Below are 22,627 nucleotides of genomic sequence, written 5' to 3'. Positions count from 1 at the left end.
GTTGGGGAAGTTTATGGAGCAATTAATGTGCAAATAAAATGTGTATGGGACTTTGCATGCATACAAATAGCCAGCGGGTTGTAATTTAGCATTTGTTGCTTCTCCTGTGAGCCAAAAAAAAGAGAGATGAGTTAAGAGCAGCAAGGAAGATGGTGAAAGGATCTCTGTGCTCGTACAGACATTTGAGTGTGATGTTAATTATCCAGATGTGGGTCGAAATAGGCTCATCCTGGCCCAGAGGGGGAAAGAGGAGATCATTAAAATCCAAGCCCAAACACACAGTATGGCGCGCTCAGCATCACAAAGACACGCAATTAGGCACCAGCTAATATACCTGCTTAGGCATGGGAACCTTTTCACATATGGCTATGCATCAGTGCACATTTAAGTATGAGCGTATGCGTGTGTGCTCGAACATGCACGCACAAGCTGTCAATCAAGCAACGCTAAATATGGGTCAGCACGGATTTAACTACTGTGTGATTAGCGTGCGATCAAGTCAACATCAAAGACACACAGGAGCATGTGTGTCTTTGATTCACAACCAGGTTTGGAAACTACAGCTTACACCAGGTGGACTTGAGCAGTGGCAGTGGGTTTTATGGTAACATTTCAGTGCAGCATAAGTACTTAAAAAAAATAAAAAATACACGCCCTAACACCTAAAGGCATGCCACCTGTTGTAACTAAGAGTGTGAAACTGGCTAGCAAGTAAAGAAAGTGATGTAAACTGTTAGCTAACTGCTATATAACTGCTAGCGTAAAATTATATAAAAAGATTTTGGGAAAAAAATGTACAAAGACTAACTAAGAGAATTACAATAACAACGGAGTGTCAAAGATAGTTTACCTAAAAGTAATCAAAAAAATAGCTAAAATAATTAGCATGACTAAAACTGCTAGCTTAAATTAGTAGGTAATATGTTCAGTTAAAACAGCTAAAAGCAGGTTTATCTAGCTTTTAACCATTAAACAGTTGGAATAACTAGAATTACTAGTGATGTACGATACCACTGATTTCCTTTCCGATCTGATACCAAGTAAAATTCAGGGTGGTATCGACGATACGGATCCGATACTTTGTGCAAAAACTTAATGTTTTATTGTATTTCAAATTATAGCTTCATTATGATTACAGGGCATCAGACTACTTGTTCCTATTGTTTAATAGGTCTGCCCAAGGGCAGCTGTGGCTACAACTGTAGCTTGCCTCCACCAGTGTGTGAATGTGAGAGTGAATGAATAGTGGAATTGTAAAGCGCTTTGAGGGTCTCAAAAAGCGCTATATAAATGCAATCCATTATTATTATTATTAATAATGCAGAATTATCATATAGAAACAAAAAAAACCTGAAGTTGTGAGCTATTTGAACACGCTGCCTGCCTGCAGCACTAAAGGACTCCAAGAGACGTCTGCCTCACCCTAGCAGCACCTGTCCCTCTCCTCTCCTCCTCTTCAGTTCGCCTCGTCATATTCTGTGATATGATTTACTCTGAGGTGTTTGACAAGGTTAGTAGTGTTGCCACAACACCTCACTGTCTTGCCACATGTATCGCAAACCGCATCTTGGCTGTTTGTGGAGGAAATATACGTCTACACACAACTCCGTTTATGCTCAGCTGCTGTTGTGAGTGCACATGCCAAGGGGCTGCCACACATTCATACAGCTGTAAGAGAAAGTAGTTCCTTCCAAATGATATAGTTTCTTTCCACTGTGTTCCTGTTAATGATAAACTACAAATTTACCCCAAATTACTAAAATATCGATATTTTAATATGAGAATCGATTCTAGAACATAAATAACTGGTATCAATATCAATCAATATCGATCCGCACATCACTAAGAATTACCACCTCACAGCTGAATGCCCCCACCAGCCAAGTCTGTCCAGAATCCCAACTTACAGTGAAGACTTGAAAAGGACTGGATCAAATGTGCTCAATGTATTTATCCTTGCCCAATAAAGCTGATTCTGACAGAACACCAAGCTGAGACCGCTGGTGTAGACGGTGCTTGAAACGTGACTGTTGCTTCAAAGATGCTGCAAATTCTAACTAGTGGATGACTCACACATATCAGTCTGGCAGGTTCAAGCTATAGGGAGGGCACCTAGTTTTAGTGACGAAGCTGATTCAGTGGCTTCCCCCAGGTGAAATATAGTTACAACCTCCCTGTTTCTGAGTTATGGCTTTGAATAATGACATAATGATATTACAGTGAAGAGACGATCGACCCATTGGAAGAAAAAAATGTGATCACATCGTTAATTTCATCCTGTTTGACATTTTGCATAATTAGCATTTGGAGCTATTTATTAACAAAAACACTGAGTCAACCATTTAACTGTATTTTATATATCCTATCTGTTCAAGTTGAAGTTTAATGGATGAAAGAGAAAATTAGCTAGAAGAGGTGGATATCGTTAAGTTGAAAGTTATGGATAAAAGTGAACCCAATTTACAATTTGACTGACACTAGTGATTTTCATTAACCTCCAGACATGTCTGTTTGTGTGCCCCCTGACACATGCAAACTATGTTTTTTTCATTCTTTGTAATTATTTCAATTAAATTTCTCACAAGAGCCACAGTATACGTACATTAAAGTGTCAGAGGATAAAGAGTCTAAATGACCATATTTTGTCAATCTAAGGAGTATAATGCACATCAACATTAACATTAATTCTGTATTCAGTAATTGTGTAGGCTGTTTAAACCTATTTAAAATGCGATCAATCGAGTGCTGTTGACATCAAGCTGTAACGTCTTTGGATAAAAAATGAAACCAAGTTCTTCTAATGCTCATTTGAGGCTGGCTCCAAAAGCAAGTCAGTCCCCATAGACTCTCTTTGTAAGATGGCCAACTAAATAGCATTATAAGGCATGTTTACAGCCTAGTTAAACTAATTGTTTTGGATAGTTTATGTCTAACGACTGTACAGAGGGTGATTTGTTTTCAATAACTCATGCATCATCGATACTGGTAAGACATAAAATCTAAAAGTGTGGCTGCTTTAATCGACAGGACCCTGTAGCTGCTTGCTGTCTGTTAGGCCTCACCCCTGCAAATTTTGGCTCATCAGACTGGACATGTTGACTGTGTTTGTACTGTTGGGTATTTTTTAATGCCGTTATAAGAAAAATAATCAGGCTTGCTGAGAATGGAACAGAGCTGGTGAGTATAGGATTAGACTGTTAGCACTCATTAGCAGATATTCATCAGATCGCTAACAAAGCTTGTCATCTGGCAAATATGCATGTCAACCTTTCATCTAGATATGGTCACATCTGATTCCTAAAAAACAATATTGTCATGGTTCTTTTCCAAATGCTAACTTTACAGTCCAAACTCCACGGTGGCTATGTCTATCATTTATAAACAGTCTATGGTTGATACAGGAGCTGGGAGCTCATTGAGTAGGACACAATATGTCCAATATACGGTACTGTGCAAAGGTTTTGAACCACCCCTCAATTCATTACAGTTTCCTTCCAAGAAGCCAGAGTTTCATGTTATTTTTAAAAAGTGGTTTTAACCCTTTCATGCATGAATTATGACAACCTCAATCAGGATTTTTTTTCTTAAGTATTTTTATTCTTTAGGCATGAAAAGATGAATAAAGAAAAAAATCCTGATTGAGGTTGTCATAATTCATGCATGACAGTGTTAAATAACAATAATTACAGTGAAACACTTTATACACCTATAGTAGCATTAAACGACCAGTGGGTGGCAGGGTATGAAGCGTCACATCAGTCCAATGTAGTGGTTTATGTGCAAGTATGCCATCAACACTGACGCAAATACAAGAAAACACCCTTTGAATAGCTGTCCACTGTAGTGACCACTATGAGTGAAACGGTCAAGGAAATAGTTGTGTAGGCTTTCTGAATGTCTTTCAATTTTTTTTCTTTGGACATTGGTTGCGTTTTCACCAATTTTTTAGTCTGGTCCGTGTTTTCAAAGAATTTTTTTAGGTCACCTAACACTGACCTATGATTGTTTAAGAATAAATATGGAACCTAACTCAAAGGATGGACCAGTGTTGTTTCCATGGCGATCCAGGGTGGCTGTAAATAAGCCTTTCCTAAGGAAAGGCAATGGGAAGAAAACTTTAAGGAATGCCAAATTCCATGAGAACTGTCCACTAATCAGACCATATTTAAATTACCTGTCTAATATTTTGTAGGTCCCCACCATTCCAGGATATGAACAGAGAACCTCTGACACCTTCTGAGTTCTGTGGGTTTTAGAGTGGGACCTCCATGGATCTGGTTTCTTCTTGCACGTCGCATACAAACTTGATCAGACTGGGATCTGGGAATGTTGGAGGCCTTGGGCTGTTACTGGTGTTCTAATACAATAACTGTTTGTGAAAATTGCCATTAATAACAGCATAGCAGGGACGTTTTCCTGCTGGGAACGACTGCTGCTGTTGAGTGGATGGCACCTGTCAGAGGAGCAGAACAAATTGATTTACATTATTTACCTGTCAGTAGCTTTAAAGTTGTTTGTATTGTGCCACAGTACAAGACAGCAGACTGCAAAATGCTGCAAAATAGAATGTAACCTGTGCTCAAAATCATCCTCTGCCACACAGCCGGTAATGAACTGTGTCTGCAGTATGACTGAGTAGTGTGGTTTTTCAGGATATTGAGAGGCTGGCGGTTCAGCTTGGATTCTCTTGCCCTTGGCCAGATCGAAATAGGACTTTTTCAACTCAGAATCTCATTCCTGTCGTCGTCACAGCCGGAAATATATGATGAGCGTCTCTTTCTCAGCAGTAGACCATGGATGATCACATTTTACACGCCCGTAACCTTTCACAATAAAAGACGAGGCCGCTGTCCGTGGTGCTGAAACCACTCTGCTTCCCTCCCTGCTAATGTGTTGTTTCACAGTAACGTGGCGCTTTTTCTTTAGCGTCCTTCCTGCTGCTGTGGAACTGTCACTTAAAAATAACTGTAACAAAAGGTTGACGGCGGCAAGAGGATCACCTAGTGTGTTATGAAAGTGAATAAATGAGAGTAAAAGGAGTGAGGGATCTCCATCTCTATTGCTCTCTCACTCATGCACACAGAGCGAGAAGGAGAGAGAGAGAGAGAGAAGGGGGAGGGAGTCCGTTCAAGCAGAGATAATTAGAAGAGTGGGTCACTATTGGAAGAAAGCAACCGATAAAGTCAGGGGGAAAGGGGGAATACGAATCAAAGCCGCATAATAATATGAGAGGAGGGAGACAAGAGTCTTAAGTCTTAATGGAGCATCATCAGCACTGAAGTCCAGCCCTGGCAGACGCGAGCAGTTTCCTCCGGCTCGCAGCGTCCAATTACAGCGGAGCAGCTCAGCCTGTGTGGACTCCTCAGCGCTGCCCAGCCAGGAGCGAGCAGGGCAGAGGGAGGGAAATAATGTTCCGACGCTTTCCCCTGCTGTGATTTCAAGTGGAATTCCTCCTTTTGTTTTTAAATTATTGTTATTATTGTTAAAAATTCTTATTATAGTTTTTCTTTCAAGTCGCCCGACCGCTGCTGCCGAGACCAAGTCCGTGCACGCAAAGAAAAGGGTAGGTTTTAAATGCGCTTTCCTTTCCTTTCTCGCCTGGGATAGTGAGACTGAGGTATCTCATACTGCCGGTTGTTAGCGACCCCGTTTGACGTTTGATTTAAATCCACATTGGTTGATTTTGTTTGTTTGTTTGTTTGTTTGTTTGTTTTTTCCTTTTCTGTGTTGAAGTAACAGAAAACTGTGCAGCCCACTCACACAGATACCAGAAAGGGAGTAAAACAGAAGAGGTGGCTTGTTTTGGGAAATGTTATTATTATCATCTCATAGTTGAAGCTGGGGAGAACACCATTTTTAATATTTTTATTCCTTTTTGGGGATTTTGTTGTTGTTGTTTTTCCCCCTGTCTGTGAGTACGTGTTACTTAAACTTATAGGTGACATATAACCGTTCCTAGAATATGTTAATTGAAGTGAAAAAAAAATAAGACCCTTTCGTTTCTGTATAGTGTTAATACTACAGCAGTATCTAACCTGGTCTTTGTATTATTTTTGTGAGTGTGTGTGTGTGTGTGTGTGTGTGGGGGGGGGGGGGGGGGGGGTAGTAACACGCCCTACAGACTTCAAATTCAGCAGCCTAGTGTAAAGTCCTGACATGGAAAGTCTGTCTAACTGTGTGTGTGCTAAATCACTTGTTATTGCTGTGTATGCTTGTGTAGTTCAAATCAATCTGGTGCATCTGCTCACTTCTCCTTGCAAGATGCCAGATTTTTGTTTGTTTGTCTTTTTTGTTACAATGATTGTACATGAGACGGACAAAAAATGTAAATACCTCCCGGTATACAACACATATAACACACATATCGAGTACAAATACTGCAAGTCCAATTCCGTACTGACACACGCATCACTCAAAACTCACCTTTGTATACATGACTACTATAACAGGGTTATTGCATTGCACAGCATTATACTTTGCAGGTGTACCTAACAAATGGGCCAGTGAGTGCACATAAATAAATAATGACCTATACAGCTCAACAGCAGCACAAAAGGCAGCCGCCATGAAACAGAATCAACACCTGTCAAAGAGAAAAGAAAAGAAAAAAACTTGAGGAATGATGAGCGTCACATATTCTGGGTTCCGCTGCAGAGCGGTTGTATCTCACTGCACTGGGTCTGCCGGATAAACTGGGTCATCACTGTTTGACCAGCTGTCAAAGGTTCTTGCTGTTTGTCTTGACACAGAACTCCAGGCGTGATTAATTAGCAATCCGGTCACAGCAGTGATTTGGAACTTTGTACTTTGTGTCCTCATGTGTCAGCGCTACGATGCTTAAACAGTTCTCTTAGACTGTAGAATACCTTTCAGACAACTTACACTAATGTCACTGCAGACAGAGCTGCAGCATATCCAGATTATCTGACGAGCTGCTGCTGCTATTGGAGATATTTTAAAGTGAGGGACCAAGAGTGATATATGATTAGCATGCAGTAGTGTAACCCTACAGGAAGACCACCCTGCTTTCTTATTTGGAATTTTAGACGTCTCTCTTCCCTAATGTCAAGAGTTGTAATGTGCTTGCCTCTGCTTAATTGCTATTCTGCACATGAAGCGGTGTGGAGCCAAACAGCAACCCCCCCCCCCCCCCCCCCCCCCCCACCCCACCCTAGATAGGACCTCGTTTGTTTAACTCTGAGGGTGGGGAATCTGTCTTCCGTGGACATATCCGTACAGACAAGTTGACTTCTTACGGCTGCAGAGATGTTTAATTTTTCATTGGCTACTGTCTGCCAGACAATGATGACTGAAATGTCTCATGGCTGTAATTGTATAGTACCCTCAATTCTGGCCTGACTTGATACGGGCAGATGGCAAAGATCAGCTGAAATAAGAAATTCATGAGAAAAAAAAAGAAGCAGATTCTGTTAAAGTTTCATTAATTCCTGCCTGTATGCCAGACTGTACAGATAACCACAGTATAGGCTAGGTGTCAGAGTGCAATTTGACACACACCTGACATCCATTACTTGGAGTCAGCAGATGCTGTCACTTCCATGGCAACAAAGAAACATAATTTATGAGGATTCAGTGGCTCCTACCGCAGACAACCACTGCACACCCAAGTATTACAGAAGTGCAATATAGATGGATGATAAGCAATCATTATCGGAGCATTTCATTTCATTTCTGGACACATACGCTTTCACACACAGTTTCACTGCTGCTTGAGTAATACCTGCACTTTCAACTCGACTGCTATAAACAATATTTACAATTCAGATTCGTCCATCCAGAACAATGGGGGAGGGGGTGGGGGGGCAGCCGCTTAAAAGAAAACAATCGCATAGAAAAAGAAAATCCATTCAAGTTAATGCTTCTGTCAAATCCAGGGAAATATAAGAATGGAAGGGATTGTTCTGCTTTGCCATACAGGATGATCTGTCTTCCCAGCATTTGCCTTCAAACTTGTCTGATCTCATCCATCTTTAAACCTTCAAACGTGAGTGGTGTTTGTCAGTGTCGTACTGGGCACAGCAGAAAAACAAGAGGTTTGAAGCCCGACTGATGAAAACGGACCAAAATGTATATAAATATTAAAATAAATCAATCAGTCAAACTGCTTATTTTAATCTGGGGCAAATTAGGCAGCCTGTCAGATGCGGCTACTGTGAGAGAAACGGCTAGGACTGATCGCATCCACCAAGCTTGACAATTAGAATGGACAGTGTGCGACAGAGAGAGGCTGGAGGAAAATGTCTGTGAAAATGGAAAAAAGTTGTGAGAGAGCACATGCGTATGTGTGACGTTGTGTTCGAAAAGGTGACACAGCCTGCTGCCAGCAGTGTTTACTAAGTGAGTAATTGAGGCACGCATACACAAACACACAATTGGCTCATTTATGTTTATTGTTCTCTCAAAATTTGCACTTAACTATAATTTCTTCAGGCAGGAAGACTGACACCATGCTGTAAAGATGAAGTTAGAGCCAAAGTTAGTTTGGCTTATCATAAGGACTGGATACAAGAAACAGCTCGCTCTAAGTACCCACTCAGTTTTGGCCGCTCAGCACATTTAGGAATGCAGATATGATCAAGACGATCTGCTGAAGTTCAAGCCGAGCATTAGAGTGGGGAAGAGGGGTGATTTAAGTGACCATTATAGTGGTGTTGTGAAAGCCACGGGGGCTGGTCTGAGTACTTTAGAAACTGCTGAGATTTTCCTACACAACCATCTCTAGGGTTTACACAGAACGGTCGAACAAAGAGAAAATATCCAGCGAGTGGCAATTCGCTGAACCAAAATGTCTTGTTGAAACCGGAGGTCAGAGGAGAATGGCCAGACTGCTTGGAGCAGACAGGAAGGCAACAGCAACTCAAATAACCACCTGTAACAACTAAGGTGGCAGAAGAGCATCTCTGAAGCCACAACTTGAAGCAGATGGGCTAGAGCAGTAGAGGATCACTCCAGGTGCCACTCCTGTGAGCTGACAACAGGAAACTGAGGCTACTATTCGCATGGGGCCACTGAAAGTAAACAACAGAAGATTGGAAAAATGTTGCTAGATCTGATGTGTCTGTTTCTCATCCAGATGGTAGGGTCAGAACTGGGCATAAACAAAGTGAAAGCATGGATCGATCCTCCCTTATGTTAATGATTCAGGCTGCTGCTGCTGCTGTAATGCTGTTGAGCATATTTTCTTGGCACACTTTGAACATTATTTAAACACCGTAACCTACCCGAGTATTGACCACAGTGTACCCATCTCCTGATGGCTGCTTCCAGCAGGATAACACATCGTGTCATAAAGCTCAGATCATCTTATACCGAATGGTTTCTTGATCATGACAATGAGGTCAGATGGTCTCTACAATCCCCAGATGTGGTGGAAGAGGGGATTTGCATAATGGATATGCAGCTGACAAATCTGCAGCAACTGTGTGATGCTATTACATCAATGTGGACCAAAATCTCTGGGGAATGTTGAATCTGTGCCATAAATGATAAAGGCGGCTGTGATACAGTTGCTGCACTTGTCTAATCATTGTAGCTTAAACCAAAGCAGGTGCCGACTCCTAACCTAAAAGCTAGTCAACTCAAAGTGAAAACAAAGCTCAGCTGTTAGTGAAAAAAGAACACGAAACATGGCGTTCAGGTTAACAGTGTGGTGATTTATGTCACTGACAGCCCACCTGTTTTTTTAAAAACAAGTATTAAGGCCGTCCAGACAACGTCCATCTGCTTACACACACATATACTAATGTTGGTTATTACAAAGTGCTGTAACTTTGGAGCTTGTTAGAAAATTTGTAAGAGATTTAAACATGGTGTTCACTGTTTGTGCAGCGTCTACAAGCAAGTGTCTCCACATTTGTATTTTGCTTGTTTACATTTTTGTATTTTGCACAACTCTGTTGCTTGTGAAGCTCGCACACAAGAATTTCACTCACATGTGCTGTACCAATGTACCTGCACATGTGATGTGACAATAAAAGTGATTTGATTTGATTTGATTTTGAATCGGAAGAAACGGAAGACAATGGGCCAAAGTTTTGCTAACTGAAACTGTCTGCATTGTATTTGTGGTCTGAGTCTGACTTAACCAATCATGTTTGAGCAGGTAATCCATCACCAATCCATCAAATAGCAAGCATAGACCTGGATATACTGATATCGTGGCTAAAGCAGAAGATCTGGAAATTTGGCTCCTCCTCCCAGAGGCTAGTTAGTGAGGTTCCCAGACTGATGTATGTGTGTTTGCCTCTTATTATAATCATGTAGTCTGTTAGTAAGTGGGCAGCAGTTTCATGCTCTGTATTCTTTTATAAAAGGTTCTTGGTTAGTGAAAATGAAATGCTTTTGCTTTGCATTAAATCCATCCATGGTCAGTATACAGTATATAGTGGACTGTGTACAGCACCTTCATGGTGGTACAAATACAATGACTGATTTATTACTTTGTCTGGTTTCCTTTGAATTGTTAGCTGTGTGTACTTTGTCAGTTAGGGTCGCACTCTACACCTGTTGTCTGAGTACAATTTAATTGTCTAAAATAGCAAAACAGAAGCAAAAGCACACCCTAGAAAAAAGGTTTAAAATGCATTTTAAAAAACTATGAATTTAAACTTGTTACATTTTTGGCCACATTAGTTTGTTCTATTCATATATAATAAGATATACATGTGATATAGCAGCAGCCTTATTTTTATGTCAGACATTTTCTGACACACTGCTTTTGCAGTGTTGCTTGTATTTCATCATACTAACCAGATTTGGGGGAGAAAAAAAACGAAAAAGAAGGCATGGAGCAACAGAAAACAAGTCGCAAGGCTAAAACGGGTCGAAAACCTTCTCCTGAGCTGTGAGCAATTATGACGTGATGTTTCAGCCACCCTTCCCGGGCCACGAAGGCATAAAAATAAATCTTATGTGGAAAATGGAATGGAATATTGATTATGCAGCGCTGCAGTCGCCGCTGTGCTTTTAGTTCTCAATTATCAGTCGCAAATCAAACTGACTTGCAAGGATTCCAGCACACAGACTTGTTGAGCCTGCGAGAGACACCGTACGCTGATATTTCTAAATTGCTCCGCTCATGGTTGCAGTTTCAGCCAGAGCAGCAGCCTGTATAAAGCGTCGCATGAACCTCAAAACAAAATCAGAGTTTGTGGGTTTATTCGAGGCTCCGTGCAGAATATGTCAATACCTTCAGAGTCTATCTGCTTGCCAGCTTACATTAGCAACAACAGCCTCCACGTCACAGACAGACGTGTCACAGCAGTTTATCATGTGAACTCTTAAATAGCAAAGATTTATCGAGTTTGTCTTAGTACGCGGAGAGGGAGTGAAGGTTTTAGAGTAAATGCTCCTCTGGGAGTGGTGGCGGAGTGCTGCTGCTGCTCAGAGGGTGATTTGGCTCGAGGCAACCTGACAGTGAGCTAGACACACACAGACAGGCACACACACACACAAGTAACCCAGCAATAAGCAACATGCAGTCATTTACTCTGTTTCTCCTCAACACAGACATTCACAAATGCCAGCTCCCCTCCCCACTGCTTTCACGGTGAAAATCAATGGTTGCAGAGCCCAACTGGACGGAGTAATAGTGGAAAAATAAAGAAATCAATGCAGACTTATTAACTGAGCAGAGCTTCCTTTACCGCTGACACAAAAATATGTGAGTGTTTGACTTGTCTGTGTCTGTGAATGATGATAGCTGCTGCTGGTTGTAGACAAGATGTGCGAGCGCATAAGCATATGAGCGTCTTCCTCTATGTGTGTGTGCGTCTGCCAGTCAAGAGTGTGTGTCCCTGAACGTTGGTGGCTGGTGCTTGTATATGAGTGTTGTATTGTAGGCGTGCTTTGCATGTTCATGAGCGCTCCTGTGTGTGTTTGTGCATTTTGGTGCGCACCAACAAGACTATCTCTCAAAGTCAGTGTGTTACTCTTGGGTTAGTGCCACAGTGCACTGCCGGAGCCTTGGCCCTCGGTTTATTTGTGGACAAAAGGATGCTCGGAGACAAATGATTTAGCACCTGTCAGTCAGAGCTGAAGGACAGGCGATGAGAAAAGAGAGAGGTCAGAGACTATGGAAAGGGAAAATGATGGCGGCTTTTCAAGGAAACTGTGAAGGGAACAAGGAGAGAAAGAGGGAGGGAAAAGTTGAAGCTGGAAAAAGAGAAAGAGATTCAGAACCAAAAAAAGAGAGTGAGAGAGAGAATTTACAATTTAGCTCTGGGTCATCACATAGCTCAAGTGCCTGTGAGCAATTTTCCCCTGGAAATGACAGCTTCTATTTCTGCAGAGTTGTTTGCCTAACAGCAGCTCACAGGAACTGTGGCTGGCCTTCAGGCCCTGCAAGCAGAAACTTCCCTGATTGCGAGAGTTACCATAACAACGGATGAGGCCGACCTGCACCGATGGCAACGCGGGAATGTGAACTTTGATTCCCGCCTCCAGCACTCTGGCTAGTCTGCTGCACCTCTGACATATCAACACCTACCCTTCTTGGCAAAAACAAGAGCGAGCTGTCGGCGCTGTGAGTGTTTGGTCAGCCAGAATGTAACTGTTCACCAGTGGGTGATGATTTTGTTTGCAGAAACAGATCACTGTGTCAAGAGCAAAAGAGACATTTGTAATTCAGAAATGCCCAAATAAACAAGTCCAGTGCAAAATAATGTTTGCAGAGATGTGCGTGGGCGGACGTTAGGAGCTGCTGGTGAATGCTGAGCAGGGCTTTGTGTGATGCCAGGTTTATTAGATTTCCTTTGGCATTTGTTGACTGACATCTGCCCTGGCAGGTCTCTGCGGCCGCTCTCTCCCTGACTCTTGGCTCGCTCTACAAACCAACAAGCCTTAATCATCTTATGTACACTTTCCCACGTGGTCAATAAAGATATATTGCTGACCTCGTTTTTTTTTTATGCCGAACAAAGCGCCTCCCTCCACAAAAACGTGGACAGCACAGACAGAGGCTTAGCTAACAAGCATCTGATTGTGCAGATTACCGCGTGTTCCGCGAGGGATTACCGAGACAGAAATGAACAAATTGACCTCTTACCACCAAAATCCCACATCAGCAAAACAAAAGATAAAAGTCAAGTCTCTGCTGAATCTAGAAAAAGTGGAGTATACATTGTACTGCAAAACAAGTGTCAGCAGCATTATTTAAAGAAGCCTGCCCCCGCCCGTTGTGTTATTTTTGTCACTGAGTCCTTTCAGTTTGCAGAACCTGATGACTCCATGGGTACCCTTTGTGTGTGGGCCATCCAGACTCTGTATGCGTGCGGTTTTTAAAAAACTGAGCAGCCCTGGAAGCAAGGAGAGAAATGCACGAGCTGTATTCTGGCAGTGCGTCGTTTGCATTGATGTTGGGCTCATGTTCTAACAACAAATATCTGACTGTGCACCCTGTTCTGAGTGTATTCTTAGCCGAGGGCAGGCGTCTTCCTCTCCGGTTCCCCTTCTGACACTTTTCAAGTTAAGTCAAAGCTATTTAGAAGTCATCTCACTGTGAGAAGTAACAAAGGCTCAATGACAGACCAAGGCCTAATTCAGAATTCAATTTTTGTGCTTTCTCTTCCCAACAATAGAAATACCTAATTTCTCTGCATGCTTGTTTGGCGAGCTCCAGAGAGGAAATGGCATGCTTTTGTTAATAAGTGTTTTTTTGGTGAGAGGAGACGATTGAAAAGCTTATGTAGGTCACATTGTATTAATCAAGCTGGCTACCCTTGCAAATGTGCTCTAAATGAAACACACAATGTTAAAAAAAAAAATAATCCAGTTTTATTTCGTATTTGCTTAATACTGCAGCGTGACCGCACTGAGAATTACTTCTCAGCCACTGAAACAGCAATCCCAGTACTTTTACGCTTAGGCATTTCGTCTGGATTATAACGCTGCCTATGGCGTGGACAGGCTTGATATCGGTCCGACAGAAGAGTTCAAACACCCGGCAAATGAAATATTTATCAGTCACAGTTTATTTCAGGCACAGGACCCTTTCATCATTTAGCTTTAATGAGAGCTGTGTGCATTCTGATGATTAATAGACTAAACGATCTTCAGATCGTTCCGAGCAAGATGCAAATGCTATCAGTTATCTGTCCGGGAGACTCTTTAAGTAAACTAGGATTTTTCACAAGTTAGACAAGCTTAACGGGGGCCGGGGTACGAGCGAATGTTTTCTAACAATGTGAGATTTTAGATTGGATCAATGAGACATCGTCTTCTCTGCTGGAAGAAGCTGCTCCAGGACGAGGCAGGTGGCACAGTAAAGCACGGTAAATCAACCTGCTGTCACGGGGACAGAATGACAGGCTCAGTGTGACATTTCAGTGCATATTACATCTCCAGCCCTCCGGTATCCTCGTGTGACCTGCTGCAGATTAACTATTTTGAACACTGCCGGCCAGCATTGAGTTTTGATGTGAGCAACCAAGCAAAACAATAAATCCCTTCTGGACCGTATAGATGCAAAAAAAAAAGAAAAGAAAAAAAAAACCAAAACGGGCGGAAAAAAAGAAGTGCATGGATGAGTTGCTCTGCGATGGGTTTATATCAAAGCAAGACGTTGCTGTAAGGTGCAGCGAGCAGCCGATGCTGATGGTTTTGATCAGATGATTAGAGCTGGTTACCACTGGAGAGTTGCTTTGAGGAGGTAAATGTGCTTTCTGAGATTACAGAGTTCAAAACAGAGACCGTGACTCTTTGCTACACATTTGTGTGTGTGCGTGATTGTAAGACAAAGAAAGAGACCGAAAATGAGGGAGAGTGTGTTTGTGCATGCATTAAGCAGACAAGAGAGAGGTCCTTGAGGCAACCTGAACATCTTTTATCACATCTTTAATTAATTGAAGCCTATAATAGAAGCTGCTGCAGTCCCGCAGAATAGACACAGTTGAATGGATAATAGCTGGGGATGAAGAGATACGCTTGTTTTTGCTTGCTTTCTTGTCAATCCTCCCTTGCCATTTCACAGTTATATGCTTTAACAGCACATCTGGAGCTGCTGTCAGTCTCCGCTTTGAGAATAAAGTGCATTAACCAAGAAGAGAGAAATGTTTTCCCCTTTTTTCCCATCTTTTCAGGTTCTGCCTCTGAAGACCTACTGTAAAGCCGTCATGGGCCTCTTGTGGTTCTCCAGACTAATCCTGATCATCCTAGTCCTCATCCCGCAGCCGTCCCTGGGCTGTCCCTCCAGCTGTCGCTGCTACAGCCTCACAGTGGAATGCGGATCTCTCGGGGTCAAAGAAATCCCACAGGGCATCCCGTCTGTCACCGAGGTCAGTTGGACTGTATGTTAGAGCACTAGTTGCCCGTGCCCCCGCCCCATCCAAACACACACACATGTACACCAGAGGTTTTCAGTTGACTTCCTCTCTGATCCATTCTTATTACCCTGAAATGATTGTGGTTAATCAATTCACCGTGACCCTCTTTGATGTAAGCCTGAGGGAAGGGCTGCGCTGTTGGCTGTGTAATTATTCATTCTTGCTCAGAGCGCGACTCTTGCACAGCTCTGATCATCTGTTGCGAAGATGTTTAACAATATGCCGTGGTTTTTTTTCCTCTTGGGTTCAACCCCCCCCCCCCCCCCCCCCAACATCACTGCAGCTCATGAATATTAATGTAAAGCATGCCCTGCATAAATTGTTCCATTAACCTCAATCAGCAGGTCTATCTCGTCCATCACACTTTACCTCGTGGCCCCCGTGTTTTCTTCCAAGGAAGCGTCACAGATGAATGCATATTACCAATCAAGCTGCAAAATTGTGCATGCCAGATCCAACGCAGAAAGCACGTCTCATAAAAAAACTCAGTCTAATGTTCTTTTTTGGGGATATGCTGACTTAAAAGACCTGTGATTTCTGACTAAGACACGTGAAACGCAACCAACTACCATTACTACCACAGTGCTCATTCAGGCAGAATATAACCCATGTCCTTCTCAATTTACAGATGGCCCCTAAACACATCACATGCAGGTAATCATATACTGACAACAAGAAGGTTGCACTCGCAGAATGTGCGTGGGTGTGACTGTGCCGGCTCAAAGTGGGGCTCTGCAGAACAGGCAGATTGTTGGCTGCAGCTAAAAGATGTAAATAAAAGATGGACCTAGCCACTGTGACATCACTCATTGTGGAGGCTCAATATGAAGCCTGATTTTGAATGTCTATGTCTTCACCCGGTGTTTTGAAACTGAACGTGTAGGGCAAAGGGGCAGATCTGGTTCAGAAACAGAGGCTCGAAACTTTTCAGTAACATAGTAAAGCATACCCTTAGCCGTCTCTGGGCTGTCCCTCCGGCTGTCGCTGTTCCAGCCTCACAGTGGAGTGCAGATCTCTCAGGGTCAAAGTTCCGGTTTGTTAAGTCAACACATTTTACTCAATTAAAATCATGTTGTTTTCATTATGACTTGAAATTAGTGATGGATCCTATTGGGAGAGTAGGATCGCAGACAAGTGAGCTGATATGAGAACCACTCAGCCAAACCTATCTGAAGCTTACATACTTTGGATGTTATTTGGATTCTCAGCAACACATATGCCAGATTTGAGAAAGATCAGATGAACAATGATTACCGATGATAGGTTTAGAGCATACAGACATCATTAGAATTAGTAAGATTATCATAACTGTGAACTAGTTCATTCTGCGGTATATGGAACACCACACATGACTACATTTAACATGCACAGCCCAGTGAGACAGTGTTTCAAGGTGGATCTGTTTCTGGTTTAATCCATTGTGTGGTTAATTTCTACCCGCTGAGTGCAGCACAGCTATAAGCCACACTCATTTTCTTGTACAAAACAAACCTCAGATGAAACCTCACATCCTATCTTCTGTTTCCCTAATGTAATCAATGTGTGATCACTCTGCTAATTTCATTTACCCTGTCGTCCATAAAGACCATTTTCCTCCAGGACAACGCGATAGTGCAGATCCGTCTTCAGGACCTGACTTGCCTTGGCAGCCTCCATTATCTATACCTGCAGAACAACAGCATCTCAGCCCTGGAGCCCGGGGCTTTTCTCGGGCAGGGGCAGCTGCTGGAGCTGGCCCTTAATGGTAACCTCATCCACCTGGTTACCTCTGATATGTTTCGGGGTCTGGAGCACCTAAGGATCCTGTATCTCGCCGGCAACCAGATCACTCGAGTCCAGGACCACACCTTCAGAGGACTACAGGTTAGGTTGTGTCAGCCCGAATGTATTAGTTGGAAATAATTAATGCAAACTTTGAAATAGGTGTTCTAGGAAACAAATATAGAATGTTTTTACAGAATGATGTCTTCAAATTTAACGCTACGTTCACACTGCAGGCAAAAGCGCATCAAATCTGACTTTTTTGACCCTATGTGACCCATATCCAATCATGGTATGACAGTGTGAACGGCACAAATCCGATATTTTCAAATCCGACCTGGGTCACTTTCGTATGTGGTACTGAATCCGATACATATCTGATGTTTTAGAAAGCGACTGCTGTTTGAACGGTCATGTCGCATTAAATCCAGACGCCAATTATCAGCGTCGGAGAAGCGCTCAAGAAGACATCGCGAACGCTTCCTGGCCATCCAGTGAAACTGTTGGGAAGACAACGTTGGAGAAACGTGAACATTTTATTTGTACTGTATAATCTGCAGATTCTGACAGAAATCTGCAACTATCCTTTGAAGCACCGCTCCTCAAAAAACAGCAATAAGGATAATTATTGGGCCATATGTAAATAACAAAATAACTTTATAACTTAAAGCAAAATTGGGAAACGTAAAGTCCGAAACAAGTCTTTATATTAAGGGCCATCAGTCAAACAATACTGTTTGGTCTGGGTCTAAACAGAGCGAGTTGTGTGTGACGTCTTCTTTTGCACATGCGGGCCGCTTTGAGGGTTAACACTAGAGCGCATTTGCTGTCGCATTTTATTTGTAGTGTGAACAAGCAGACAAAAAAATTGGATTTGATCAAAAAATCAGAATTGAACATTAAGAGCTGCAGTGGGAACGTAGCCTAAGTCTTATTCGTGACTGATGTCTCCTTAATCCCTAGCATGTGGTAATACAGTACAGACTGACTCAGGTGGAGCTGAGACACCCTCCTGTCACTATACTGGATAATTCTATCCCTTATGAACTTGCACATTTTATACTTACCTCTGCTTCCCCTGCTTTGTGCCATTTTTGCTGTCTGCAGCGTCTGCAGGAACTCCACTTGCAAGAAAACAGCATTGAGCTGCTAGCTGAGCAAGCCTTGTCTGGATTGTCGTCTCTGGCCTTGCTGGACCTCAGCAGGAATCACCTCCGCACCCTGGGAGCTTCATCACTCAAACCGCTTGTCAGTCTGCAGGTGCTCCGTGTTACAGGTGGGTAGAATTCCTAGATTATATTAAGTGTTACTATAATATGATAGAATCATCCAACACTGATTTTAATTCAAGGTGCCTTGAAAAACTTCTCTCTTTCCACACTTCCGAATAACTCACACCCCTGCAATAATGTATTTCCAACCACTGAAATTCACACTCTACCAATGAAATTATAACAGCGGGTCACAGCAGGCAGACTTCCGAGAATTAAAACCAGAGGAAAAAGCCAACTAAATTAACAAAACAGCTAATTAATGGGACCTCATGTGGAGGAGCCTGTTTACTCAGATAAAATCTGGTAATCCCTCCTCCCACACTTTTCTAAAGTTGGACTGACCCTTACTGTAACTTCCAAGAAAGCAACAATCCCAACTTCACACTCATTACATTTAATGACAGAGGCATTAATGGATTCAAAGAGTGAACTTCTCTCCAAGTTTGACATTTTTGTCACTGTCTATATGTCCCAAAGAGTGTAAAAAATGTACACAGTCTGTTTTTGTTATTATTTAAACAGCTCTATGATGTCTCTGTGACTATAAACATGAACAATGATTTAGTCTTGATTACTAAGGCCCATGGTCTTGCGGTGGGCTCAAAAGAACTCCACAGCACCACAATATGTTTTTTGTCCTGTCTCACTCCCATTATCCTCAACTGGTCACGGCAGAGCCTGGTTCTGCTGGAAGTTTCTTATGTCCTGGGTTTGAAATCTTGGTAAATCTAAATTGCCCACAGGTGTAAATGTGAGTGCAAATGGTTATCTGTCTCTCTGTGGTAGCCCTGCGACAGGCTGGCAACCCGTCCAGGGTGTACTCCGCCTCTCACTCTACAGCAGCTGGGATAGGTTCCAGCCCCCCTTGACCCTGATTGGATAAGTGGAAGAGAATTGATGGATAGATTAACTGAATTGAATTAGAAAGTTGATATTACATGAACAAAAAAATATATTTAACAAATCCACTTCAGTAGATCATGCAGGTGGCCAGGGTTACTTTCCACCATGCTATCAGATTTATGCTAGGTTAATTTTGACCTTGAAAACTGCGTTCCGTTTATGTCTGTTTCCTTAACTGCTTTCTTTCATTCCCCTATAGAGAACCCATGGCGCTGTGATTGCGCTCTTGGCTGGCTGAAAACCTGGATAAGCGAAGACGGACAGCGTCTCTTGAGTTCTGCAGAGCAGCGTCGGCTAATGTGCTCTGAACCTCCTCGCCTCTCCCACCTCAGCCTGGTGGAGGTACCTCCAAACAGTCTGGTCTGCATCCCTCCAGTAGTGCAGCTCGAGCCAAGCCACCTGACCGTTCGCCTAGGAGAGAGTCTTCGAGTCTCCTGCCAGGCCTCGGGATACCCTCAGCCTCAAGTGACTTGGAAAAAAGCCTCCCATGGTAAACCACAGTTGTCACCTCGAGGCCTGGTTCAAGAGCTGGGACCCAATGGGGAGCTGTTTAGGCCTGGGGCCGGTGGAGCGGTGACAGCCTTACCAAGCAGTGGGGGGATCAAGGTGGGAGGTGTTGGAGCAATCCACGGGCCTGTACGTGGAACTGAGGAAGGTGGCGAGAGGGACAGCTTTGATCCAGACATGGGCAGCGGCATGCTGTTTCTCAGCAATGTCACCGTAGCACATGCTGGGCGCTACGAATGCGAGGCCTGGAACCCTGGTGGTGTGGCTAGGGTTACTTTCCACCTAGCAGTCAACATGTCTTCTTCCTCCTATTCATCTCAGTTTTGGCCTCGTTTGAACACTCACTCCTATGTTTCATCTTCGTCCAACTCCTTTTACCAGCCTGAGGTTGTGGATGTTAGCCAGGAGCCTCTGTATGAGCAAGACAGCATGGACTTTAATGCCCTGGGCCCTGCCACACAGACTGCTATTGCTGTTGGCATCTCCTTGCTGGCACTCACTGCTGTTCTCCTCTTGATTATGATCTACACTCGTCACCAGCAGTATCAGAAAGATGACACTGGCTCCTATTGCACGAGCAAGGAAGAGAGCATCCTCTATGTGAACGACTACTCTGATGGACCCACCACCTTTGCGCAGCTGGAGGAGTACCGCGATGACCATGGCCACGAGATGTACGTACTCAACCGAGCCAAGCCGGTCCTGGGTTCCACTTCGTCTGCATGTCCCATGATGAGCGGGTTTGTCCAACAGAAGGGCATGAAGGAGGCTCTCCTCGATCACGAAATGGTTCAGACTCTGACACGATCGGGGGGATTGGGACTACGCAGAAACCCAGCAGATGGGGGAGAGGGGCCCCTAACAACAGACCCAGAAGAGCTCTTCCTCAGTCAGAGTCTCCTGTTCGGATCACAGGTTGCCTATGAGATCCATTGTTAAGGAGTCATTATTATGCTCTGGCATGAAACAATATGTTGATGGACTTTTAATTAAAGACAATAATGGAAATCACCTTGGTGCAGTGATTTGAAGCATCAGATTATTATCTGGCCTTTTAAAGAGGGGAGATTGTCAGTCAGTAATTTCTGGGGGAGCCTGGTTCACAAGTGGCCTCTGAGAGAGCTTCTTGATTGACTGTATGACACTCGTGATGGGTTAAGAAGACTGACGATTGAAGGGGAAATAACACATGAACCACAGCTTTCTGTCTCAAAATCAACCCTTTAAGGATAACTCTAGGTGGGTAACCTCGTCAGAAAAGTTTAGTTACACTAAAAAGAGGCTGAAACGATGCAGCACACAGTGTCTGCTTTATTCTAATTTCGTTCGTTACGCTTTACTTTTCGTGTTTCGTCTATGTTTTGTGTAGTATATTACAAAGTTAATTCTCAGAGTGAAGTACAGTTGTTTTGTGAATCCTGCTACACATCCCATTAGAATTAGGCCTAAAGCAATCCTCTTACTGAAACTACATTAACATTACCCATATGTGCGAGTGGGTGTGGGTAGGTGGATTTGTTTATAGAGGTTCATTCTGAATGCAGAAATCTAGTCTTTTTTATGTTTGTATCATAGCATTGTTTTTCTTGATGTTAACATGTTGTGTTGTTTTATACCTGCTGACTGCAACACTAGAACAAGATATTAGCATTTCTAATGTGTGAAGTCGACTCTCTGAAAGAACTCAAGCTTCATTAACGTCAGTCTGTGATTACCATTATGATGTTAATAATGTACATTTTGTCTTTGGTTTCTACATAATAAAATGTATTTTAAAAGAGAAAGTTTTTCCCTTTCCCCTCTTTTTCTGACTCTATAGACCATATTTGAAGTGTGTAGTTTTTCCCTGTGGTCTTCCCTTCATTCTATGAGATGTGAAAAGGGCTTTATAGAGAGACTGTAGATCTGAGTCACAGTGTAGAGGCCAGTCTGTGAGAGGTCAATGGTTCATAAACCATTTATTCTTTCCCTTTTCCGCTAAACACTGCAGATATCAAGTGTCCTTTCACAGCTACTTGTGGACTAAGATAGATGGTTGCAACTGAAAATGTGTTGAAAACCCAAATAATCTCTGCTGCTTTACACCAAGACCCAGAGCTGTATTGATTCTTGTTCAAAAACATGTCAATATTCTTTTTAAACTGGCCTCTCTGTAGGTATTTTAAAGCTGTTTATTACTGAGTATTAAATGTCATGGTTATGCTATGCAGCTTAATAAGGATTACAGCCAAAGGACATGTTTTAAAAATGTAAAGCCTGCTTCTGTCTGCCACTAACACTGAAAGTATCAGCACGATGCCACGGAGCCAAATAAACAAAAGTATTGTATAGTCTGAGAATGCTCTCTTAAATAGTCCAGAACTGGTATATGCACAAGTGAACCATCCTGTGCATGTAGTACATTTTTGTTGCAGTATGTGTTTGCTGAAGGTGGTTTCTATATAGCTATATGATAAAACAAGCAAAACTGCTTCAAAATTGTTTGGTTTCATGAACTTTCTAGACAAGAGCCATTTTTGAAACAAAAAACAAACAAGCAGCTCTGTTTGGGGTTGAAAATAGAGAAGGTGGCACGGGCTTCAGGTATCAACATACTAACTAACTTTTAGTGCACAAAACATGGAAATGCAGTGCCATATTTATGATTATTTGCATCATTATGCATTTTGGAACCTAGAGCTTGGCAGACTAAGGAGTAGACATTTTTGTATATATATCTACTGTAGCCGCCACTATTGAGGTTCATCAAAATTAAGCAATAAGGCACCAGAGAGGTTTGGTGAAGTGGGTCTTACTGTCTGGCTGAAGAGCTTCAGTTTAAAATCATGATTCTTTTATTTG

General features: G+C 42.7%; 1 protein-coding gene across 2 annotated transcripts; it reads left to right on the top strand.

Annotated features, from left to right (window-relative positions):
• The first annotated feature begins 5,099 nt into the window (after positions 1–5,099).
• Positions 5,100–21,558, top strand: lrrc24 (leucine rich repeat containing 24). 2 transcript variants are annotated; one of them, XM_026150446.1, is made up of 5 exons: positions 5,100–5,563; positions 15,099–15,293; positions 16,926–17,204; positions 18,210–18,378; positions 19,479–21,558. In XM_026150446.1, the coding sequence occupies exons 2-5, from the start codon at positions 15,132–15,134 to the stop codon at positions 20,723–20,725; spliced, it is 1,857 nt and encodes a 618-aa protein (XP_026006231.1). In that variant the 5' UTR covers positions 5,100–5,563; positions 15,099–15,131; the 3' UTR covers positions 20,726–21,558. The 2 variants fall into 2 exon arrangements, with proteins under 2 accessions (XP_026006231.1, XP_026006230.1); XM_026150445.1 differs by lacking the exon at positions 5,100–5,563 and having other exon boundaries at positions 15,015–15,293.
• The last annotated feature ends 1,069 nt before the right edge of the window (positions 21,559–22,627 follow it).

Source organism: Astatotilapia calliptera, chromosome 18 (genome assembly GCF_900246225.1).
Source record: "Astatotilapia calliptera chromosome 18, fAstCal1.2, whole genome shotgun sequence".
Lineage (NCBI taxonomy): Eukaryota > Metazoa > Chordata > Actinopteri > Cichliformes > Cichlidae > Astatotilapia > Astatotilapia calliptera.
This window is presented reverse-complemented; position numbering and strand designations above follow the sequence as displayed.